Source organism: Biomphalaria glabrata, chromosome 7, assembly GCF_947242115.1.
Source record: "Biomphalaria glabrata chromosome 7, xgBioGlab47.1, whole genome shotgun sequence".
NCBI lineage: Eukaryota > Metazoa > Mollusca > Gastropoda > Planorbidae > Biomphalaria > Biomphalaria glabrata.
The window spans coordinates 35887489-35914249 of NC_074717.1; the positions used below are offsets into that span (position 1 = coordinate 35887489).

General features: G+C 36.0%; 1 protein-coding gene across 2 annotated transcripts; it reads right to left on the reverse strand.

The window, feature by feature from the left end:
* Positions 1–1204: 1204 nt before the first annotated feature.
* Positions 1205–25459, reverse strand: LOC106062076 (uncharacterized). 2 transcript variants are annotated; one of them, XM_056034414.1, is made up of 5 exons: positions 25383–25459; positions 24223–24522; positions 3807–4013; positions 2648–2949; positions 1205–1883 (listed from the first exon to the last, which is right to left on the reverse strand). In XM_056034414.1, the coding sequence occupies exons 2-5, from the start codon at positions 24474–24476 to the stop codon at positions 1324–1326; spliced, it is 1323 nt and encodes a 440-aa protein (XP_055890389.1). In that variant the 5' UTR covers positions 24477–24522; positions 25383–25459; the 3' UTR covers positions 1205–1323. The 2 variants fall into 2 exon arrangements, with proteins under 2 accessions (XP_055890389.1, XP_055890391.1); XM_056034416.1 differs by lacking the exons at positions 1205–1883; positions 2648–2949; positions 3807–4013 and adding exons at positions 17461–18335; positions 19406–19707; positions 21673–21879.
* Between the last annotated feature and the right edge of the window lie 1302 nt (positions 25460–26761).

The window sequence follows — 26761 nt, forward strand, 5'->3', positions numbered from 1 at the left end:
ACTTAAAGAGATGATAGCTTTCTAATGATACACCTTGAAATTTGACAGTTTATGTATATTTTTGGGAAAACAATTATACCAAATTGGCTACATTGAATTAATTTCGACGATATAATTTTTACAATACCTCTTTTCAAGTCAGAACTTCATGGATGGAAGAACCTGGGAGGGTGGAAAGATGATTTTAAAAACGGCTCTTACGATTTTCCTAGAAATTTAACAGTTGATGTATACATGCATTGCTGGAAAAAAAAAAGAAAAATTAGCTCGCCGGCTACATGAAAAAAATTCCAGTTTCACCTTTATAATTTTTCAAAGTAAACAATAAATAAATGTATATTTAGCTAGTGACTAAATCTAGGTCTAGATCCAGCATTGGTTTCGAAAGGACTATCGCGTTCTTCAAAGAAGTATCACATTTGAGCAATATTCGAATGTAAGTTATTGTGGATACAAAAGTAAAATAAATGAATGTTAAGGAATATTTTATGCAAGGTCTTCCTAGTCTCGCTTTCAAGGCCTTACATTTGGAATTATTCAAAACAAGAAAAACATTTTTTTAAATACTTAAAAACTTAGATTAAGTGTAATTGTATTAATTATTTTTGATCAGTGATGTAGTTCTACTCGGCATTGACCAATTCGAAGTAAAACTGTGCGATAAGAAATATTTTTACCAATTATTTTTGTTTAGCTTTTAGCTTTCTGAATGCGCTATGATCCAATCACTTTCTCAATGCGCTACGATTCAATCACTTTCTCAATGTGCTACGATTCAATCACTTTCTCAATGCGCTACGATTCAATCACTTTCTCAATGCGCTACGATCCAAACACTTGTCTGGACCAGCTTGAAAAGGGGGAGGAAAGAATGTGGTATCTTGGTGAATGTTTGCATGATCTTTTTTTAAATGCATAAAAAATATTCACTCTCACTCGGGTCAAGAGTCCTTATTGGGGACTAATTCAACTAATACCACCAAATCTGTCAAGTACATTTCTTTCCCTTGTTTAAGATACCAAACAAAATAATAAATTACCAATAGATAATTGACTAATTGGTTAATTTTTTTTTTATTGATTCTTGTGTTGTCAGGTAAAAGAAATGATTTTGCACAATTTCATCTTAATCCGAAATGGGGTGTGGGAAAAATAACGTGTGCAAACTTTTTACCAGACAGACAGAGTGAGTTGAAACAAAATGTGTAAAGCAAAATATGACGTAGTATACAATAACTGAATAAATATAAAGTAGCTTCAATTTTATTAAAGTGTATAAGCGTTACATATATTTTTACAAAAATCTAATATAGGAATTATCAATTAGCAATTGGCGTCATCTTCTTGGATTTCACAAAGAAATCGAGTTGGATATTGAGGATTAGTGTAATAACACGAATCATCCACAGCCAGCCATCCTGGTTGATCATATAGGTAAAGACAATTAGCTAATGTTCCATATTTCCTACTTTGAACTAAAAATGATGGCACCAGTGTATTGTTGGTTCTATATCTCCAAACTTCTTCTTCAGCGTTGTCTGTTGCGCCAATGAGAACTATTCGGAATCCACTAAACTTTTGAATAAATATTTTGATAAAATTAAATTCGTCCAAGTCCTCTATTTCAGCCAAATATCCTCCGTACAAGACACAAGTCGCCATTGCTTCTTCAGACCTAGAGATTGGATCTTGTTGGGACAAATAATATCGTCTTCCTTTGTAAACATCAGATCTTTTGAAAAGCCAAAGTTTGGAGGAATCAAGTCTTGACTTTAACTTCTCCAAGCATCCACACCTGCTTGCCTCACAGAACTCTTGCTCAGTTTGCGTATTTTCTCCAAGTAGAATTTCTTTCACTCCTGGTTCAGTGGCTAGAGCCAAATCTGAGGACATTAGGTTGTAGGAGTTAGCAAACAAACAAATAAATAAAATTACTAATATCACAATTTCGCAATAGAAATAAACGTTTCTCTACATCTTTCTATCGTTCTCTATCTCTCTTTTTTTTCTATCTTTCTCTCTTTTATCCCTCTCGCTCTCTCTCTTTCTCTGTCTTTATTTCTATCTTTTTCTCTTTTCTTTTCTCTCTCACTTCATCTTTCTCTCTCTTTTTTTATCTTTCTCTCTGTCTGTCTCTCTTTTCTATCTTTCCCTTTCTCTCTTTTTTTCTATCTTTCTTTTCTCTATTACTTTATTTTTCTCTCTCTCTCTTTCTACCTTTCTCTCTCTCTCTCTCTTTAGCTTTCACTTCTTCTCTCACCACTTTTTACTTTTTTCTGTCCTTCACAATTTACAGATGCACATCTCAAATATTATTCTATTTTAGTGCATTTGTTTTGTGATTTCTTTGTGCTCTTTTAAGGGAAAAGATTTTTAAAAATTGATGTAAATATTTTATAACCAAGATTAAATTAAGTTTAATTTTTTTTTCAAATGTGCCGTTATGTATTAATAAATTCGCTAATTGCTTTAATAGGTCTATTTACGAGCACTTACAACGAGATTGAACTCACATATTGAAAAACTAATACAATTGTATCAACTGGGGAGACATACCAATACACACCTATCTAAAGCAATGTTAGAGACATGTATAAAAAAAATTCAACGTTTTATGCTTAAATTCGATTATTAAATATAAATTTACTTTGAATATTGAAATATGTTCCTGGATCGGAGAGCAGGTTGGCAGAGAGGTCAAGGAACGGGTTGACACTGAAGAGCTGACATGAATTTGTGGATGTGACCCAGTTGAAAGCAGTACAGAAGTCAGTTGACCTACGAAGCAGACATGTCTGTGCACACACCATTTGTCCATCAACGTTTACCGAATCAAACGGTGTGCCAGTCATTTTAGTGTCCATCACTTTGTTAAAGTACAATTCTTCAGCACTGAAACTACGGACTAGTACTTCCAGTTCACAGATATGTAATATTTCTGTGACATTTCTGTTTTAAAAGAAATCATTTTTTTATTCTTTGTGTTTTTGTTTAATATGTATGTTATTTAAAAAAAAACTTTATATATTATGTCTATGACTAAGTTAAGCGAATATAAATGAAGCATACCAATCTATTTCAAAATTTAGTAATTTAGTCATCTAGAGATTAATTAGATTGTTTTAGTAACCTAAATTAATAGATGTCAAATTATATCAATACAGAGATAGGGAAATGGAGCAGTAACGCTTAAAACAGTCACGTCTGTTCTGTTAACACAAACACCAGGTTACCAAGTACATCCTGTAATACAGTCACTCCTAAGCTTTGTCGTAAACGGAACACTTTCACATTCTGAGTATTTAGCGGAACACTTTTTTTAGAGAGATTAATTCAGGTGGTGGCCTACTAGTTGATTATTCCAGTAAGTCTTGGAACACCTATTGAAGCCACTCAGAACACTAGGGTTATGTGGAATATAGTTTTGGAAACACTGCTTTAATACAGCTGTTGTTAAATGTCGTCGTGAGGGGAAGGACAGTGACAATTTTATAAGAATGGTGCCAGATAGTGGAGTAGGAAATGTGGGAAATAAAAAAAAACATAAGGGGACAGGGATGTCGAACTGTAAAGAAGACCAATTGGGATGGAAATGAGGTAAAATTAAAAAAAAACGGTAGGTTGAGGTAGCAGAGGTTAATAGGTTGAAGTAGCAGAGGTTAAAATATTAGAGTGAAAGGTATATGGTCGGAGGTAAAATGTTCAAGTTAAAACAATAAAATATTACAGCCTTTAAAAAGAACTTGTAAAATAATTGAGTATGTGTGAAAGAGAGGGGTTGGACAGTTCTGTTTACACCTTCTTACCTCATAATTAAACGTACATATCTGCCTATAATTGGTACAGGGCATGAGAAGTTAAACGTGCCAGGACCCAGTGGATCAGTTTGATGGTAGCAAACTTGGCCAGCTACATCAGGAAATGTGGAAAGTTGTCTTGGGTCTTTTTGGAAGATTTCAATATCAAAGTTTCTCAAACGTAAAGCCGTTTGTTCATTCATATAAACATCTTTCCTGAAATATCGGGGTCAAATCTGTACTTAGATAATCTTTCATTACCAAGTTAAAATAGTACAAACACATCAAATAACAAGGTTACAAAGTTTGTGTGGAAATATAAACTTAAAATCGGCCCCCAAAGTCGTCCGCCACGGCATGTAAAAAGTAGGTTTCAATATTTTCAGAAAAAATATCAGAAACAATAGAAGACAAACTGTTAACAATTTTAATAGCCTCTTCGTCGTTACAAAGAAAGAGAGACGTGCTTGTATCGAAAGTGTTGCTGATACTGTTGTATTGTTAGTTCGACTAACGACTTGATGAAATAAAATACGGAGATTTATTAATGTTATGATTATTGCATTGTTCATATTCATATTGTAATAACTGAAGGGAGGCAAAGCCGTAATTAATGGGCAAGCTGTAGCAGATAATTGATGAGAGAAAGTCTTTCATAGGACATCGTTTTTCAACGTATATAATGACGATGTTTAACTATTTTTATAAAAGAATCAGACTTTCTTTCACTACGAGTGAGATATCCATGTAGAGCAGGGTTTCTCAACCTATGGGTCATGAGCCCCTAAGTGGTCGATTGACGATTTGCTAGGGGTCGCCAAAGACCATCGAAAATATAGATTGTTTTTCTACTCTTCTATTGCTGTGTGTGTGTGGGGGGGGGTCGCGGCAGAGGGGACTCCGAGCTGAAAAAGTTGAGAACCGCTGATGTAGAGGTTTCGGACTATGCAATAGTTACATACCTAACATATGTCTTCAATTATGTAAAGGTAACTAAGTAGCCCATACATGACGAAGCCAAACTGAGGAATCTTTTTATAGTAAACTTAATAGTTTAAAGTATTTTTACTAATGTTAGTGTTATTTAATTTTCCAGAATGTATCTGGTCCCATATAACGAGCCGTGCCAACAGATTGTCTATATCAGTGATACCCAACAGACGGCCCAAAGACCTTATCCGCTCCTCAAAACATCTGCCCACGTCGAATTCTTCTTCTTGTTAATTGTCCTAAAAATTGATTCTAAGTCTCTTGGAATTCTAGAGGTATGGAATCTTTCCTCTGACGAAAGCTCTGTGTGGGATTAATCCAAGCAGATGTAAATTATTACATTCCTATTACCGATGGCTTGTATCCCAGAACGCTTGGATTAGAAGCGAGCCCAAAGACAGAGCACACCGGGGAATCTTCCTCTATGTTTCTTCTTTGTACCATATCAGCCATGCAAGGCCCTACAGTATAAAGTAGCTCTTTGAGAAACGGAGTGTGGATTTTTATTTTTATGTGCATGTTTATTGTGTCTTTCTTCCATCCCCGCCAATGCAATGGACTCTCCACTTAGACATCATAACGAAGTTGTTGTTTTTTTTTTTTTTCATTTTGGTATAATCGTCTCTTCTATCGACTGTGTCCATCTCGAGCGTCAACGTGAGACTGAGTAGCCCAGGCCCAGGCCTACAATGAAGCCGTAGATGGTTGGATCCACTGAACTCGAAAGATTTTTTGGCGGAAATGAGTGTCAACATACCTGATCACTAAAAGCGATAGACACTTCATTCTCGTGGTCGAGAGGCCAAGTGCGCTTGAACTTGGCTTGGCTTGGGGACTCGAGGTTCGACACCCCACTCGGGCAGAGTTGTGTTTACCGTGCGCCTAAAGGCAGCACGGAAAACCAACTCCTAGATACCCCCTCCCCCCCACCGGTTCACAAATGAGATTGGACCAAAAGCGCTCTGAGCATGCTATAAGCATGAAAGTAGCGCTATATAAAAGCTATAATAATAATAATAATAATAATAATAATAACCACTGTCTCATAATTTAAGAAAAACTGAGATAGAAAAACAAAGAAAATATGGGAACCTAGGCTTGGAGATTAAGCGTCTATGGAAATTGTCCAAAATAACAATATACCCCATTGTTATATCAACCGAGGGGATAATAACAACTGACCTCACAGACACCTTCAAGGCCCTTAACATTCCTAGGAACATCTTCGTTGCCTGTCAGAGGGCGGTACTGCTGCAGACCTATTACATCACCAGAAAATTCCTCAGTGGAAACTGTTAAAGGGACTACGATGAATTTTGTTTCTCTTTAGCGAAACTCGACCCTGGCAGCGCCAGAGAATGACTATTCGTTCATTTCTAACATAATAATAATAGTAATTTGTTCGTGTCTAAACACTAAATGTCCTTAGCTATCAGTGCGTGTACGTGGACACACATATATATATATATATATATATAGTTGGGTTTGATTTTGACTGCGTAAACCACTGAATGGGATGAAAGCGGGCAGGGTTTGAACTCGGAACCATTGTGACGAGAGTCCGAAATTCCACAAGATGTTTAATTTGTCTCTATCAATTTGTATTATCTCAAAATTTCTTTTAAGATGGTGTGTCTAAAATGATCATTTAATAAAAAAAATTAAAATATAACATACCTGTTAGTTAGTTGTATTTTCTCTATAACAAACTGACCGCACAAGTCCACCATCCACCAAGGGTTCCATTCCTTTTGAGTTTGTTGGCAATGACCTTCAAGTCCGTCAGAGCTGTAGTTACCATCCACTCCTAAGTAGGCGTAGTAAGGATAGAAGATGCTGCTTTGTATGGCAGGTTTGAACCGGGCCGCGTTGTAGAGTCCTTCAGTTGCCTCGACCATGATCATTAATATAATGTAGTTTGATAAAATCATTGCAAAACGAAAATTTTCCTTAGATGTACCAAGATGTTTTAGTTCCTATATATTTTACATGTTATTCTGTATGTCATTATACCTGACGATTTGATTTTCATTCAACCATTAACAATTATTGTTACATGATTAAGTTATTACGGTTTGAGAACAGACTATTAAAAATAGAAATTGACACACACATTTGTCAAAGCTGTAGCCTTATTTTATTCCAACCTTTTTTTTTTTTGACAATGTATTAAAAACTAACAAGATGTTAAGTTTAACAAATTATCTTTACAAATATGTCACGATTCTACATTCCTATATTACTCTTGGCTGCAAAATCGATGAATGATTGTACTGATTACACCATGGCGGGAATGGATTCATATCGTTGAATTATTAAAACAACATTCTCCTGTTTATTATTGGACAGGTTGAACTTTTTTATCACTTACTTTACAAAATGTGTGTATCAATTTCTGTTTTTGTTCTCTTTGTGTGTGTGTGTGTGTGTGTGTGTTTTAAAGATTTTCGATTATGTTTACACATTTAAGGCAATCAATAGCTGAACAAATATTCTTTTCAGGATCATAATTATTAACGCATGCGTTTAATTGTAAACTACTTAAGAAGAAAAACCAATACATGTGAGACCGTCAATGTTTGAAAAATTCACTAACCTTCATTAAGCAAATATAACAGCCTGGGGCAACCCAACGAGTCTAAAATTATGACAGGTACTGTCACGACGTTACTATTGGCACAATCAGGTCAATGCATACACGGCTAAACCGATGAAGTCTAAAATTTCCTTTTTTTGGGGGGGGGGGGGGAAGGGTCGGGGGTGACTAGAATCCTCCCTCCCTCGATACAAGACTGACGTATGCGGGAAGAAAGTGTTTATGTTGGTATTCAATGAACTGATGTTAATAAAATATGGTTAGCTTGACCGAATAATCAATAACATTTTATCCTTTTTGTAGGTAACTACTCATTGCATTAAAATAACCAATCAAACTTTTATTCATCTTTTTCTCTCATGGGGCTCGGCATCTTTAATTAGCACAAAAGAGATAACCAAGCAATAACTGAAGGAGCCGTGACAATTGTGACAGGTGGGGAAATGTGACGTGTGTTTGGCACGTTTTATGTCTAGGGGATGATTATTTTTAATGCTATCACACCCCCACTTATCAGCATATGAATCGGGAGCAGACACGCAACGAGACAAAGCAATGAAAGATAGATACAAAAGTTAAAATAAAGGAAATTTATTTACATAAATATACATATAATAATAAAAAGGGGGAGGGTTTGCATCTATCTCTAGTATATTCTATGTTTAATCATCACTCTTGCACATAATAAGAGAGTATGTCACTTTGTCCTCTGACTTAGCTGGTTGTCCTGTTGATGTCGCAGCTGGCTGGGTCCTGGCTTGAGGTTCTGCAGCTGGCGGTGGCGCTCTAGCGGATAGAGGGACGCCGGCGATATAGCTTTTGTGGAGTCTCAGTCCCAAGTTCTAGTATCTGTAGTGGGCACAGTATGGCGGGTGGCCGGATACCGTGGGCACAAGGTTACTGCGGGCAGAGCTGATCTGCCGTGGGCAGTGTGAGTAACAGGATATGTCCAGTGAGTTGCAGAGGGTTGGCGTAGCTATGACGTCTCGCACAGATCTGACTCTATAGGGACGTCGCGCCTAATAGCTTGACAGGTGGGCTGTCGAATAGGCGGGCAATGCCGATAGCGCCAAGTAGTAGAGTTGGGTAGATCTCAGTAGGCAATGCAGCGCTGAATAGCACTAAGCACAGCTGCAGGTAAACAGATCGTTGATCCAATAACTAGGCAATCTCAGTAGGAGAGTGCAGTGCTGAATAGCACTCAGCATATAGCTAATAGGTAGGCAGTTGACTAGGCAGACAATGCCAAATAATTAGGCAGGTAAATAGGCAGACACCTGAGGGAGGCTGCGGATAAATAAAGACAAGTTAGGACATGTCTCTCATGCATCTTATCGATGCCCTCGACTGAGGTGCATTCGTCAGATTGGTAAAATTGCTTTAGAGCACAATGGGGAGATGATGACAAAGGGGATTTGGAAAATAGATGGCTGATAGTAACAATATAAAACGTACATAAAAGGGGAAAGTAATAATATAAAATGTACATAAAAGGGGAATAATGATCTCAAATAAACACCACAGGTGGATAGAGAAAGAAGGGGGGGGGGTTGAATTGGGCGGTGGTCAGCGATCCTGACGGTATGTTTACATATGACCGTCGATCGAGAACAATGGAACGCACTTGAATGGAGAGGGCGCAACTCTCGTAAGAGTAAAATGACTACAGGGGAGACAAATCCTTACACACAAGGGGGGGGGGAATAATTCATATCTCTTCACTAGACGCAGTATCAGTGCGCTAGTAAAATTATCAAGGCGATCAACCGAGATAAAGGAAATAAAATAAGATGTACAAATATATACGTGGTTGCATCAATGATCAATTGAGCAACGTAGCATTAATATATACATAGCACATGTTTATGTTTTCTACTTACGCCAGTGAGAAATACACAATGCACTAATTAAATATAAATGAACTAAGCAAAATACACATGATAATATCCAATGGAAATATACACAGAGTAATTAAGATGGAACTTGTGATTAAGTTCGGCTTACCACCAGGTATTCCTCTAGGAGAAAGAATAAGTGATATAGTCCAGACTCGATAGCTCAGCTCGAATGAGAAAGAGAGGGTGATTTGAGTTGGTTTACTATATATATGCCTGGGAAATGTGGGCGGACACAGGAAACGTCCTAGGCTAAGAATTAGCTTACACGTGGGTGAAGTCCGACAAGAGCCGCACCTTGGAGTATCACGCGGTGTATTGACCCGTGTAATCTCTTAGATCAAAGAGAGACGTGGGGGGGGGGGGGAGTCAATTGCGGCGTCAGACATCCTGCCGATGAGATCAAAGAGTCTGAGCGTATCTTTGCCCCGGTCAAGGGAAGATAAATGAAAGGACTGGCCTAATTTTCTCCAAGGTGGTGGACTTAGTCTAGCCTGGTAGAGAGGAAAAGGTGTGGCGGGTGAATAATTTAGGGGTAGGATGGAGAAATAATTAAAATAAAATAAATAAATGATGAAAAATAATAATTAATGCTGTGATAATTTAGAGTGACTCTGACAGCGAGTTTTTGACTTGTCACAACAATGCAAAAGCGATGTGATTTAAAAATCGCTTAGTTGATGGCTGACATTCGGACGAAGGAGTTGGTGAATGGTTGATCTCTCACCTCGGGCTTCTGGAAGACGTCCTTACCTAAAGTCAAGTGTCGGGGGAGGGTAAGGGGGGATGGGTATATTGTGTTGTGTTCTCAGGTACAGGAAATAATTGCGCGAGATTGCAGCTTAATCCGAGATTGGGTGTGAAAGAAATAACGAGTACAAACTTTTAACCATACTTAAACTTTGTAATAAAAGAGTTTAAATCAACTTTTTACACTTACGCTGAAGCAGTTTGTACCATTGTTTAGAGACACACAAAATCTTTTGGTCAACTTGGTTGGGCGCTGGGCAGTCCTTTGGTCGTCTCAATGGTCTCAAGTTCAAGCCCTGCTCGCTTCTGGAGGTTTTGGCCTAAAAAATATACTATCTTCAACTCTAAGGAACATATTTATTCATTTTATAAACGAAGCAGATAATGTGTAAGTATATACGGTTCCATGACAGAAGTTTTGAATGGTCTTATGGGCAATCTCTGATACTTTCATTTGGTTTGCATATCTGGGCATATATTTCTGATGGTGACACGATGATCAAAAATGGTTGATATGAAATGATTTAGTTTCTTTGTGCTAAGTACTAAATGTAAGTTTATAAAGTCACTAAAGTGTTAATATATATGTCGACCTTATCTTATCTTATTTAATACAGACGTTACTTCAAAAAAGAAGAAGATTACGTTCTACGCGTCATGCATATTAACCAATGACTTAAATTAGACCGTTGGTGAACTGTCTGTATAGGGTATTCGGTAACGATAAAAAAAAGCTACTTTAAGTTATTGACATTGTTCCCCTAGTGTGATAGTGATATGCCTATGTTCCAACTAAACAAGGCATTTTCGTTTTTCTGTGTGTAACTCTAAACGGGTAAAGAAACGTAGAATGGAGACTGAGCTAAAAAAAACTAACAATTGTGATAGTTTATGTATATCTTGGGGAAAAACATTCTCGCTTATTTTCCACACGGAGAAAACCCTGGTTTGACCACTATGAATGTTTGTTAATATAATAATCTTTAAAATTAAATTTGAACTGAAGGTCTAGACATTCTATATCTTGAACACATATACATCATCGGGTATTCCAGCATCTATTCATTAAAGAGTTCAATCATGGTTCAATAAATAAACAGACGTTTAGGAACATCTTGCGCACCATCTTCCAAGTCTGAATCACGAGCTTGAAATCTCAATTCCAAATACTGTATTTAGATCCAGTATTCTAGCCTTCACTACTGTCTTTTAGTGTTGTCATGCTTGATCTGTACCACCAAAGTAGAATATTATTCTTTGAGTAAATAAATATTTATACCTGCAAGAAAAATATCAGTTAATCGCTAAATGTGAAATAATGTCAGGATGCTTAGAGTCAGTTTTTTAAGCAGGTCTTTTTTTTTGTTAGGAGCAACAGATATGTGTGTATATTGGGTTGAAATAACCAGGAACTGCTGTTTGTAAGCCTTTGAGTAATCACCGGTGGGAAAGCTTGGAATATGTGGTCTATTATTTCATCTTCCTCTCTGCAACGGCTACATCTTATGACGTAATTTTCTCGGAATGACCCAAATTACGCACTTATTTTATGTAAAATGTTTTCTATGTTTCCTATATTACTTCAGAGTTAGAGATTACTTCCTAGTCCAAACATCCCGCAAGACGACAGGGGAGGGGAGCGGGCAGGGTCTGAACCCTGGACCATTGATAAGTCCTAATGACAGTCCAGGTATTGTGTTTCTCATTTACTCGCTTGTACATCTAGATGTCTATTTAAATCTAATGTGGTGGCTTGGAAGTATCTTCCTTTTATTAGTTATAAGAAGGTGGTACTCTAGATTTGGAGGCATCCCTACCTCTGTAACCATTTCATACGTAAGAGCTTCGTTTTCTGTCAGCCCAAATATTTGAATTTATCTGGACATTACCTGCTGGTCTGCTGATATCGTAAAACATGAGCACTTCTATTAAATTAACTCACAGGCTGAGTCCCAGCTTTCTGATTTGTTAAGTGTCCAACTTTGTTAAAGAAATCTAAATACATTTTCGAACAATCTTCCGTTTTTCTTGATTCAAAAATAAATAGGGGTTAATGTAGATCTGGTCTCCTTTCACAGTCTTAACTTCTTTATTGAAAAATAAATAGGGGTTAATGTAGATCTGGTCTCCTTTCACAGTCTTAACTAGCCTGAAGGAACACTATGAAAAAGAAAATGTTATGGACAAATGACAGCTTCATATAAGGTATACACAATTAGCTCGAGATAAAACACTAAGTCACGCATTAAACGCAATAATCAAGTCTTTAGCTCCTCGGTTGAATGTGAAGGTTCAAAGAATAAAATTGGATTTTAGCCAGTAAACGAGTTTATACTATTCTAGACAGATATTACCAGCTGAGCGCGGGTCTTAACTTGTGTATTGCTGATATAGTCACTGATATAGTGCATTAGAAACAATTAAAGAAAATAATAATGTTATAACTAAAACGAATGTATGAATTCTGAATGAAAAAATATCATGAATGGAGCTAAAAATAGCTAATTGACCTGAATTTTTTTTATTTTATTTCTAATTATGACAAAGTATTTGATGGACAGAGCACATGCCCATGGACATTCCCTCCCCTCCACTAAAAAAAAAACTTACACGATTGTATTTACGCTTACAACAGAACAGCTACCTACTCACTGAAGCCTCCATAGTGCACGTATGTTGTTCTGTTGAAAGATATGAGTTTCAAATCTAGTGAGGGGTATTTTGTGTTCACCTCGTAATCTGCTGAGGAGTTGTCGACACAGAGGTACCGTAGTACTTTTCCTGCTGAAGACTTAGTTCGCCATATTTTGTTCACATATATTACATTATTATACTAATATTATATTAAAATATAGAAATGTTGATTTTTACATAATTTTCATTTCAAAGTAATTGATTTTTTTTTTCGAACATCTTTCAGGCAAGATATTTACCTGGGTCAACAAATGGCTTATCGTTTGAGAAACTTTTGCATTGAAATTTTTCAAAACAGATCCGAAACAAGTTGCCAACTTTCCTAACATAACTGGCCAAAAAGACTGCTACCAACAATCTGACCTCCTAGGCCCAGACACTTTCAACTTTACTTGTCCTGAGCCAATTGTTGGCAGATTTGTGCGTCTTATTGTCAAGTAAATTACACGTACGCACAAACCCAATCTAGCTGATATAAAATAGAGATCAATGAATTGTTTTGTAAAATGACCTCGGCGTGAGACTAATCGTTATAGTAGACCTGACTGCAGACCTGTCACTTGGCGCTGAGCTATTAGTTTTGACTGACTACTTTGTTCAGAAGTTACTGAAGTTTGACACAGCAGTACATTACTGTGTATTACTTAGCTAAAGGCCAATTTCTATGGCTGACTGTTTACGAGGATGTCATGAGGCCACCTTAACGACCAATTGACTTTACTTTCCCCCCAAAGTGTCCGACTACTCAACACTTTACATCATCTGCCCTATATTGCTTTAACATAAACATGAGATCGAAGAAGAAGAATCAGCCCTATAGATCACAAGGTCTGAAAGGATACCTTACTTTGTACTTTCTTGGGGCAAAGTGAATCCATGGAAGTTAGCCTACATCTATGGGCCTGAAAATAGTTCAATACATATGGAAAAGGACATTGGCGTAGCTAGCTATGTGCGGGTGGTGCGGGCCGCACGGGGCATCAAGTTGTGGGGGCATGAAACTGAGGACAAACTTTCTCAGTAAAACTATACATTGCAATTACATAAAGAAATAAAAACAAACACATTTATTTGTTTTGGATTTTTTTATGTCCTATATTCTTTCTTAAATTAAATTAAATGTAAGCTGTAGACCAGCTGGAATCAAATTTCATTAGCTTTGTTTAAATCTCTGAAGGCAGCTCACTTCTACAATTTGTGTTCATTGCACTGGTTTTGGACACGTTTATAAAAATGTTTTTTTTTATTATTATTAATTTATAATAGCTTTTATATATCGCTACTTTCATGCTTATAGCATACTCAGAGAGATTTTGGTCCAATCTCATTTGTGGACCAGTGGGTGGAGGAGGTAACTAGGAGTTGGTTTTCCGTGCTGCCTTTAGGCGCTCAATATACACAACTCTGCCCGAATCGGGCGTCGAATCACGAGCCCCCTTCTAGGTAGCCAAGCCATGCCAAGTTCAAGCGCCCTCTCGACCACGCTTCCCACTAATTAGTAATGGTCTGATCTCTTTTGTGGACTAGTTGGGGAGGGGGTATCAGGGAGAAGATTTTTTAACGGCTAAGCAAATACAACCCTGCTAGAGTCGGGATTCGAACTCAAGCCCCATTGTAAGGTGGCCAATACGTAACCAAGTGGTTTTAGCCTCTCAGCCACACATTACTTGCTTGGAGGGAAATTGTAGTTTGTCTGTGACTAGGCAACAATAATGACAGCAAGGCTCAATATTTAAATTAGCAAGAGGGGAAAATGTGGAGAGATTATCTGTAGAGAATCTTGGACATCATGCGTTTTCTCTTAAGCAGAATCTGGCACTCCGTGGGCATCGAGAACGAGGGTGAGATTCACTTGTACTATCTTTTTGTAAAATCGATTCTTTGCGAAATAGCAATCTTTAAATAATGAATGCACTTGATTTCAAAATGAGAAACTATTTTAAAACTTTTCTTTTTGGAGGGCATCATGAGGAACTGCAGTTCAGGGCATCAAATACCCTAGCTACGCCACTGGAAAAGGAAACATTGATTTTATTGGAAAACATTTCCAAGCCTAATATTGACATAATTTTTTTTTTCAGAAATAATATCAGTGAAGTCTTACATATTTGTGAGATGGAGGTACTAGTCAGTGGCTCCAGCTTTGAGGAGATCTTATTCAACAAATTAAAGAACACTAAACTGACAGGCACACCTTTTCATAGGACGACAGTTGCTGACCGTTTCCGTTGTCCACAGAGATGTCAGCTCCGTAGATCAACTGACTTCTGCACGTCCTTAAACTGGGTCACGGCCACTTTTCAGTGTCAACCCTTACCTGGATATAGCTTCTAACCTAGCTTCGGTTGCTGGAACACAGTTTTATATTCAGAGTAAATAAAAGTTAATGTACAGATTGAGATCCAGTGTTTAAAGATAATTGTTACATTTATGTGTATTTATTTGTATGTATGTTGTGTCTATGATTGTTCACTTGTTGTCTCTCTTGTTCTACTGTTCAGTAGTATAATAGAACTTACATGAGGTTGACAATTAAAGATTGAGATCCAGTGTTTAAGGAATATATGTTTGTAGACTAACCCATTCCACGTAATCGATTTTTTTTTTTTTTTGCACTGCAATGAATTTTTTTTTATGTGAGTTTTGAAAAATACAAACCAAAAAAAAAAGCATTACGTTTCAAGGTTTTGAATTTGTTTTCAAAAGATCTTACTATATATACTTCTAGCTGTTGGATTCTTTTGTGTGGACATATGTGTTTTTTAAGTGTCAGACTTATATAATCGAGCTTTTATGTTACTAAGCTAAAGTTAAAGAGGCAGTGATTTTGCGGTTTTTCCTCTTATATAAGCTTTGTTGTTGTAGGCTTTTTTTCTTAGTATTTTTGTTTATTTAAATCGGAATGACAATAAAACAAACACTATCGATGGAGAAAAAAAACTAGAGGGATACTAAAGGTCAGACGATTGCTTCTGCTGGAGAGTAAAGGTTCGCTGGGGACAGAAGAACAGGCTTTGTATACCCAAATCTTGTCATAAAAGTAAGTACACTGCCCTTAAAGAAATCTGGGGGGTGGGGGTGGGGAGAATACCTGTATCAGAAGATAGTGGAGTAAAAAAAAGGGTTAGGGTTAGTAATAATAATAAAATAGTTAATAATACACAAGAAAGAAAGTAGAACTAACGTCCACTAAGACATAAGAATAGCTGGTTAGTCTACCGAGGATAGTCAAGGGTATGTACGGTACTCGAGTTGGGTCAGAGATGAGGCATCGTTCAATTGTTCACTGTTCAGTTCAAACCTGAAGTGTTCTGGAGAATTTCTAATAGCAGTGAAGAATTGCGATCATGACAATGCATTGCTTTAGAAAGGCGTATTCAATTAGGGAACATGTTTTGTCATAGTCGGATCTACCATTGTGCCAAACTGTGCAGTCGCCCAGAATTGTTTTTCGGTTAGGGTTGTCAGGTACGTTAAAGAGAAACAAAAATCATTGTAGTCCTTTTATCCGTGTCCACTGAGGTATTTTCTGGTGATGTGGCAGCTCTGCAGCAGTACCGTCTTCTGACAGGCAACGAGGATGTTCCTAGGAATGTTAAAGTGCTTTGAGGGTGTCTGTTGGGCCAGTTGTCATCATCCCCTAGTTTGATATAATAATGGGGTATATTGTTATTTTTGATAACTTCCATAAACGCTTAATCTCCAAGCCTAGATTCCCAAATTCTCTTTGTTTTTCTATTTCAGTTTTTCTTATGAGTACTTTTATTATGTAAGTAAATTATATCTCAATCTCTGGCGCTGCCAGGGTTGGGCTTCGTTACAGGGAAACAATTCATAAAAAGTTCATTAACAGTGTCGACTGAGATATTATTATTATTATTGTTATTATTATTATTATATTACTTGAAATTTATTATTATTTAGAATTTTCACGCTAAATTTAACTCTTTTTTAATATCTACTTTTAGGACCCGGTTAAATTCGTGAAGCAATAAAATACAGCAGGGCCGGCCTTACACAAAGGCACAATGTGCAGCTGCCTAGGGCCCCCGATTGATGGAAACATTTTTTAGAGAAAAAATACGAAACCTGTGCCCAAAATATTTTTTGAGTCACTAGGTTTTAAATAAATTGATACATTTTTATTTTCTTTGCTGTCCTTTTTTTTTAAAATTTACAAAACATCTATTATGATATTATTTTTTATATAAATTTTGCTGGCAATTAATTCGTTTCTGTTTTACCTTTCAAGTGTTTCGTTTTCTCTTTTTTCCTTCATAGCTAATCTTTCCTTTTTTTCTCTTTCCATTGCTAATTTCTCCTTTTCATTTTCTCTATCCATTGCTAATCTCTCCCTCTCTATGGCTGATCTCTCCCTCTAAATCAAACTTTCTTGTACGTATTTTCTTAGTTTCGATCCTTCCAGATCCCACAACCTCCCCTCTTCCTTCAACTCTGCTACCCCAGCCTTCTCCGCCATTGTCTATTATCAATAATCGAATTGTATCCTTTCGCTAGATCTAGACTGTACTATCTCTACCGTCTGTTGCCAGGAGATAAACTATGTATAGAGGAATACGTGCGTTTTACCTTTCCACTTGTTACGCCTTATTATGCAATGAGACTCTTTTAGAGATACACCAACACAAAACGACAAAATCATAGTTTATAAATAATTTAATCTTAATGAATAAAGTAAACAGTATTTAGTTTCTGTTCCTCCATGTTGGTTCTCCTCTCCTTTCAACACGCATTCCATTCCACATTTACTCTACGGTGCACACGTAACAACTGCACTCATCCATAATTTAAATACATTACCATTATTTCTATTGGCTGTTATCCTTTTTTTTATTGTTTTTTTTTTTTATTGTCAGATTTAAAAAAAAAGTAATTGCAAATATTGGGCTAAATTTAATATATATGTCTCTAATAGACGTTTTTTTTTCATTCTTTATATTTGTTCATTAGTTGAATTTAAAAAGGTGAACTTCATTAGGTATGCTTAAAATAACCATAAAAGTGACCATGTGCACTAGAGAGTTGCATCAGTGACTCGTTAGTTGCAATCAGCATCATCCTCTGGGATTTCACACAGAAATCGTGCTGGATATTGAGGAGCTGTGTAATAGCACAAATCATCCAAAGCCAACCATCCTGATCCATCATATAGGTAAAGACAATTTCCCCATTTCCTACTTTGAACTAAAAATGATGGTACCAGTGTATTGTTTGTTCTATATCTCCAATCTTCTTCTTGAGCGTTGTCTGTTGCGCCAATGAGAATCAATCGGAATCCACTAAACTTTTGAACAAATATTTTGATAAAATTAAACTCGTCCAAGTCCTCTATTTCAGCCAAATATCCTCCGTACAAGACACAAGTCGCCATTGCTTCTTCAGACCTACAGGTTGGTTCTTGTTGGGACAAATAATATCGTCTTCCTTTGTAAACATCAGATCTTTTGAAAAGCCAAAGTTTGGAGGAATCAAGTCTTGACTTTAACTTCTCCAAGCATCCACACCTGCTTGCCTCACAGAACTCTTGCTCAGTTTGCGTATTTTCTCCAAGTAGAATTTCTTTCACTCCAGGTTCAACGGCTAGAGCCAAATCTGAGGACATTAGGTTGTAGGAGTTAGCAAACTAAAAAAATAACTAAGTAAATTATTTCACAAAAGAAGAAAAACCTCCCTCTTTCTCTCTTTCTCAAAATTCAAAGAACATATTCAATTGATTAACGATGGGTATGAAAATACCCGAAAGCTTTTTTTTCTGACAAAAAAAACTTTAAAATTTTTGTGTTTTAACTTGATCTGCACTACAGAACATCGATATATTTTTTTTTCTCGCGAAATAAAACATGACTTGCTTTAGTTCTTATATCTTGTTTGAGCGAGTCGATCTTTTCATTGGCTGTTGGACTTAAGTCTCTACTTTTGTAACACTTTCCAGACTAATTGTACAAACTGACATGTTCCTAATTCTTTCAGCCATGGCTGACACCAGCTCGTTGGGATTTCTTACACTATATGTTCATTACAGTAAACTGTTCTTTGTTTACATATAGATTTGTAAGATCTCATTTACATTCTCTCAGCAATACATTATACTGAATGAGAGAGAGAAATAAAAAGGAAGAGAGAGGAAGAGATAAAGAAAAAGAAAAAGAGGATGAAAAAGAAAAAGAAAAAGAGAGAGTAAGGAAAAGAAAGAGAGAGAGAGAGAAAGAAAAAGGAAGAGAGAGAAAGAAAGAGGAAGAGATAAAGAAAAAGAGAAAAAGATCTGAATTTCCCTTATATGTCTAAAATACATGCCTTCACAAATACACCTTAAATTTATGCCAGTTTTAGTTTATTATTATGTATATTAATTGCATTCGTTTAGTATTATATTAATTTGAATAGTTGAATTCCTCTTTATAAATATTAAAGCATGGTTCAACTCTGTAATCGTTTGGTAAAACTATTAAGTTTAAATGGTACATAAAATGAACTTAAAAAAAAATAATTTTAAAATAAATGTCATAATACCATTTGCAAGTTACAGCTATGTCATTGATAGGCGAGACACATTATCATCTGTAACTTTTCCAATAGTATTCATAAGATGTAAATAAAAACACATTACTGTTAGTCGGTCTACATAAAATAACAGCAAATAATATTTTGAATAATTCCTTTACTTTGAATATTGAAATATGTTCCTGGAACGGAGATCAGGTTTGCAGAGAGGTCAAGGAACGGGTTGACACTGAAAAGCTGACATGAATTTGTGGATGTGACCCAGTTGAAAGCAGTACAGAAGTCAGTTGACCTACGAAGCAGACATGTCTGTGCACACACCATTTGTCCATCAACGTTTATCGAATCAAATGGTGTGCCAGTCAGTTTAGTGTCCATCACTTTGTTAAAGTACAATTCTTCAGCACTGAAACTACGGACTAGTACTTCTATTTCACAGATATGTAATATTTCTGTGACATTTCTGAAAGGGAAAAGATATATTCAGTGTTTCATATTGATTTCTATCTTACATAATATAGACGTTACTTTAAAAAAGAAGATGATTACGTTTCATATGTTGTTTTATATGTTATTTTTAAAAATGTATATTTTATGACCTAGTCATAAGAATATGATTTCAAGTAAGACATGGATGTCATTATTTACTATTCTAAAAACCAAATGAAGGGTCTGGTAATGTCTGATATTAACAAAACTATAATCGACTTATGTAATTGAAATGAAGGAGTACATGTTTAGAGAGTGTAGCTCGGGAAAACATTGAAATAATCCAATGTATTCATCACAAAACAAGCTATCTTTAAAAAAAAAAAGCTTATCTAAGGAATAGAACTCCGCACTTAGAAATAATGTAGAAAATATTTCCTTTATTTAACATTGCAAAAATTAATTACCAACTATTAATTGAATAATGGGTTATTTTAAAATTGATTCATGTTTTGTTAGGTACTCTAAATAATAATAAGAGACAGACATAAAGCGATGGGAGGACAACATAAAAGAATGGACGGGCCTGCCATTGAAAGAGGTTCTAAACAAGGCAAAGACAGGGAGGAATGGAGAAAGACGGTCGACGAGTCTTGCTTGGTGCCCCAACGGTCCAAAAGACTAAGAAATAGCTAAAGGTAATAAATAATAATTTAAAGTTTCAAATTGATCCGAGAATAGGTGTCGGCCAAATTACGTGTTCAATTATTTAAGGTGACGAATCCATACATATTTAGATGTATCTGTGAATACTGAAGGAATAATTTGTCGGTATCAACAAAATAATTATTTGACGCATTGTTTAATATATTTTTTATTCCTATCTCGTCCATGTCAATGAATATTTGTGTAAAGTTTCATGTGGTGAAATAACATGTAGAAACTATGGACCAGACAGGCAGAATAAGTTCATATAAGCTTTGTAAAGAGGAGAACACAGAGGAAGTATGTGTGTGTGTATTTCAATATTTAAAATATTGTTAGCTTTCTTACTGGGCGGGACACAAGGTCAAGGCTACTCACAAGACTGTGAGTGCAGGCGAGTTTGGCGAGGTCAAAACAAAAAAAAAGGCGGGAAAAGAAAGGTGAAGGCCAAGATATCGTGGGAGTGAAAGGAAAGTTGTAGCGGTTTGGGGGAAAAGATTATAAAGGAAGTGGAAGTTTTTTCTCTGGACTTATTATTTCTTCAATATCATCGTGACACTTAGCGATGTTTTTATATAGTCCAAGTTGTATTGTTCGTTTGATGCGAACAAAGCTTATTGTAAGGGTGCTAAGGGAAAAGTCTTTATTTAATAATTTGTGGGAAGCGTGGTCAAGAGGCTAATTACAGCTTGAACTTAGCTTGGCCTGGCTACCTATGAAGGGGGCTCAAGGTTGGACCAGAGTTGTGTTTACAGAGCGCCTAAAGGCAGCACGGAAAAACCTTCTCCCAGATACATCTCTCCCACTGGTCCTAGCTCTCTGAGCATGCTTTAAACATGAAAGTAGCGCTATATCTGTAGCATTTCAAATTCTCTTCATAGTCTGGAAATCCGAAATTTAAAATTGGAGTAATCTTTAAAAGATCATAATTGTAACTAGTAAGGTCATAGGCATCAAACAACCAAAACCAGAAGAGAAGGAAGAAAGTTGGGAAATAAAAGTGTTGTAGGGAGAGCAGTGGCGTCACTAGTATGTGCGGTGGGGGTGTGGTCCACACCGGATTGCACCCACCCGTGACGCCACTGATTGGAGAATACACGAGCATCAAAATGAAGTAAAAAAAACGGAAAGAAAATTGTCGAGATGGAAGGATCGGGCATGGAGGCTTGAAAGGGTAAAGCGAGATGCAGACGCCGACTTTAAAAAACAATTTTAAAACTTACTGGTTCTTGGGGGAGGAAAAGTTATAAAGGGTGTGTGTATGTAACAGTGATTAATCCAATTTACTACTCACCTCATAATTAGGCGTACGTATCTACCTACGATTGGAACAGGACATGTAAAGTTGAATGTGCCAGGACCCAGTGGATCAGTTTGGTGGTAGCAGACTTGGCCAGTTACATCAGGAAATGTGGAAATTTGTCTCGGATCTTTTTGAAAAATTTCAATATCAAAGTTTCTCAGACGTAAAGCCACCTGTTCATTCATATAGACATCTCGCCTGTAGTTTTAGGGTGAAAAAGGAAACTTATATATTCTCTCATAACATAAAACAAATAGTAATAATAAAAATAGTTCACATTATCTAAGTAAAAAGTACAAGAAAGTAAAATACTGAGCAGTTTATAGATGAGTCTAATAAAAATATTTCCTATTTAGATATTAATATGTCACGACTCACTAACCATGTGTCACAAGTCATATTGTGAAACTATGTACTTTCAAATGATATTCGAATGATTGTCTGAAGGGATAACTTATGTCAAACTGAGTCACGTGACAACAAGTTATGAGTGGACTTTTAAAAACAATGACCATGTGGCATGGGAAGATACTCGTGGAGTCAATGTTGCTGTCTTGGTTTTAGCAAAACCCGGTCCTCAAAGCTTGGGCTTAAGGCGTTAAGTGAAGCTGCAGAGATTCTATTTCATTTTTTGTGTGTCGTTGCGGCCCTTGACACGAGGGTCGGAGAATCATTTGGTTCTTAGGCTAACACTGGTTGGGCCCCACTAGCTTAAAGTGTTTTATATAGTGCAACCATCGGGACCTTTGGAAAAGTAAAAAATATATAACTAGAATGTATCCCATTCAAATGTATGAGTGGACTAAAGAGATTATAGTAAGCGTCCACCTGCTGCGTGGGTTATTTTAAGTTTTAATGTTTTGACATGTTTCGGATGCTCCTTCAGAGTTGAAGATAATCTACTTCCTAGCCCAAACCTCCCGCAGGACGACGGGGGATGGCAGCGGGCAGGATATGAACTCGGGTCTAACCACAAGACCAAACGACAATCCAGCTCAAATACCGCACGACCACGCAGCCATCCTGGATAGTGATGGGGTCTGCATCAGAATCTGGAAGACTCTGTACGTGTCATAGTGCTAAGGGTCCTTAGCTGTGTGTGTGTGCGCGTAGGCTTTAAATCGTTAGTTGTGATTTACACTGTAAATACGTTTCTCAAATTGAGTGTACAAGTATTGACTATGAGTTAAATGAGTGTACACATATTGAGGCTATGAGTTCAATGAATGTACACATATTGAGGCTATGAGTTCAATGAGTGTACACATATTGAGGCTATGAGTTCAATGAGTGTACACATATTGAGGCTATGACTTAACAGAGATTTGAGATACTATTCAACTGACGAAGTTTGCTTTCGTTTTTTTCTTCTAATATTGCGGTGGTATCTATTGTGGAGATTTATGTGTGTCCTAATGCAGGCCTATTTAAAGATCTATAGTTAAGCTTTTGCACACATTCATGCGTGTATTTCGTGTTTTGATTTATTGATGCCAAGTGCGCACGTCATTACTTATTGGTTTGTTTTACAAGTTTCCAACACTCCTACAAAAGTGAAAATTATTACGTTCTGGGCCCAAAGTTCTGCAGGAACGTGTGGGGGGGGGAGGTGAGAACTATGGCAGGATTCGAACTCGAGACCAGTGTGACGATATTTCGAAGCGCATACTACAGGCAACCACCCATGTGTTTGATATGTGTTTCATTTTACAAAGCTTATAGCAGCTCTATCTGTCTGGTAAAAAGTGTGTACACGTTATTTCGCAAACACCCAATATCGTATCAAGCAGAAATTTCGCACAATTATTTCTTTTACCTGACAACACAGGTATCAATTTTTAAAAAAATTGGCCAATTAGTTAATTAACTATTGGTAGTTAATTATTTTGTTTAGTATCTAGAACAAGGGAAACAAATTTTATTTCACAGATGTAGTGGTATAAGTTGAATTAGCCCCCTTTACATGTCGCCGCACTAAATTGAAACAAAATATATATATCTATAAATTCTCTAGACACAAGTAGGGGCCTACCTCACTTGCAGAAGTGGTTAGCGTTTCGGCCTCTGAAGGCGTGAGCCACGAGTTCAAATTCAGGTCTTTCTCCCCTTTTTTTTTTTTGTCAATTCTTTTTAAAACCAAATACGGAAAAATCCACCCAGATATCCATTTCTTTCTTTACCCCCCCCCCCTCCCATTTCCCAGTTCGTCCAGCTAAGTGATAGAATCGTAGAATATTGAGAAAGCTAAACGCATGAAATATAGCTAAACAAAAACTAGTGGTAAAACTATTATTAATCGCATAGATTTATTGTTATTGGTATGGAATCTAGATGTCTCTAGATCTATTACAAATTTAATGACATAATTGATAGAATCTAATTGATACAATTACACTTCGTATAAACCTTTTTTTTTTTAAAGTATTTTTTATGTTTATCTTGTTCAATGATATTATCACGAATGAAATGTTACAATAACCTGTGCCACATAATAATGTAACAATGCTTACAGTAAAATATAGTGACATGTAAGCCTCATACCTGTTAGTTAGCTGTATTTTCTCTATAATGAACTGACCGCACAAGTCCACCATCCACCAAGGGTTCCATTCCTTTTGAGTTTGTTGACAATGACCTTCAAGTCCGTCAGAGCTGTAGTTACCATCCACTCCTAAGTAGGCGTAGTAAGGATAGAAGATGCTGCTTTGTATGGCAGGTTTGAACCGGGCCGCGTTGTAGAGTCCATCTGTCGCCTCGACCATGAACAATAGTAGAATGTATTTCGACGAAAACATGATAATAGGGAAATGTCCTTTGATTATATCAAGACCATGTTAGTACCTAGTGGAGACCTAGTGGAGACCTAGTGGAGACCTAGTGGAAACCTAGTGAAGATTTGATACTTAAGATCATTCATTGTAATTTGCTTTTGTTTATAGGTTGATGTATATGTTTATTCTCCTGTGATAATTTTGTTTAATATTACGTGGTTTTAGAAATATATAGTTTCTCGTATTCTATGCATCAGATAAAAACGATTATTGATCATGGATTCGACAGCATTATCTGAAAGATTCTAAATTATTACATATGATTTCAATATATACTAGAAATGTAATTCCAAGATTATCATTCACTCAAAACACTTTTTAACCACAACAAAAAAATATTTCTCTAAATTTAAAAATTTGATTTGTCTCTCTGTAAACTCACGATACAAGAACGCACTTTGAGATAATTCTTTCAGAATTATTGATAAGCTTAACAACCAATTCATCGAAATAAATAATCAAGTTCTTTAACTGTTGTTTTGTACAGAATATTCCAAATACCTAGAATGAGGCTAATATGTCTGCTACCATTTTAAACTGTTGTCTGGTTCTACGTTCAGTCAAAAATGAACTGTGTCCGTGTATAGTTGAGAAAATTTGATGATCCTAAAAAATATTTTGATATGGAAGCGAATTTATACCTTTTTTCAAGCTTTCTTTTCCACAATGTTTTTAAAATGCCACTGTTCCTCATGTGATTTTCAACTGGTTAGCCTACTAGTGGTTTAACATTGTAAAACTTGTGTTTTTGGCTCATAAATTGTACTTAGTTCTTTTTAACTGTTTTAACTATCACACGGCCCATAAATAAACCCAGAAAGAAAACCAAGCTTAGAAAATTTTAGCTGTTGAAAAAAAAAACATACTTACAAGCGACTTTCTGTGTACCTGATTCGATAATTTCCAGTTGTTGAAGATAATGTGGATTGGAATATTTTCGGGACCTGGAAACAAGGGGGCTAAACTCTGAAATATTAAAATTATTGCAGTCGGAGGGAAGAGTAAGAAATTGACGCACAAAACTGACAGAGTCAGCAGTGGAACAAGTTACTTTCAAACCCCTTTATGTTTAATGAATTAGAAACACACTAGATGCTATTTGAATAATTCAAGACCTCATATGCTAGTACCTCGTCTTGTTGCTGGGTCACTGCACCACTGAACATGCCCACCACAGCCACCCGCCAATATGAACGTAGTACATTATTAAAAAGATCTTTTCTCGATCAATGAATACTTCGTAACAGTTTAATATAAAAATTGCTCAGATGGAGTCATGATAGGTTTTAGATTGTTTTATTTTCCTTTTTTTTTTAACTTTTCTAAGTTGTTTGTTTTGATGTTGTTTACACATTTAATGTGATCAATAGCTAATGAAACAAATGTTTTAATTATAATTAAATCAATACATGTAAACACAAACTAGATAACAGACGGTTATTTTGTTACCAAAGCTTAGATCAACTCACTCTGTCTGTCTGGTCAAACGTTTGTACACATTATATCTCCCTCACCTAATCTCGGATCAAGCTGAATATTTTGTATCTGACAACAAAAGATTCAAATTCTATTCACCTTTGAAGTATTGCACTTCTACTCTCTTGTTTGATAGTGTTATTTCGTTAGTCATCTATTCATGTGATTTTGAAATCGGAATTTCCTTGTCACAATGTTTCTATTATGTCGTCAAGACTTGGACACATACACAATAGATCCAGATCTTTGATTGACAACTTCTATACTTGTAAGTGGATTGTTGTAGTTTGGACCTTCTTTCCAGTACTCGTCTTTTTATTTACTATTGTTCTTGCCATTGTGTGTTGTAGTTGATTTCGTGGGATTATTTGTCAATAATGAATTAATATAATAGATATATTCATATATAAATTTTATTTCGAAAACTAATCAAAGGATTTTCTTTAAAATTTGAAGGTATATGTATATAAATTTGAAGGTATATGTATATAAATTTGAAGGTATATGTATATAAATTTGAAGGTATATGTATATAAATTTGAAGGTATATGTATATAAATTTGAAGGTATATGTATATAAATTTGAAGGTATATGTATATAAATTAGAAAAAATCCATCTCGACTCATTGGCCATGTTGCGAAAACTCGAGGTTGACCGTTATATTCTGTTCAAACATGTTTCATCATCGTAAAATTAATTTTGGCTAGACATCTTTTTATGAATGAAAGCGTTTCTAGTGACGTCAAATGAAAAAAAAAACTTGCGTCACTG

Excerpts from the sequence above, each read along its gene's own strand:
- LOC106062076 (XM_056034414.1), bottom strand. The coding sequence starts at position 24,476 with ATGTTTTCGTCGAAATACATTCTACTATTGTTCATGGTCGAGGCGACA. Across the intron at positions 2,950-3,806 it reads TATGTACGTTTAATTATGAG|AAATGTCACAGAAATATTAC; the intron begins GTAAGAAGGTGT and ends CTTTTAAAACAG. Across the intron at positions 1,884-2,647 it reads AACATATTTCAATATTCAAA|ATTTGGCTCTAGCCACTGAA; the intron begins GTAAATTTATAT and ends TAATGTCCTCAG.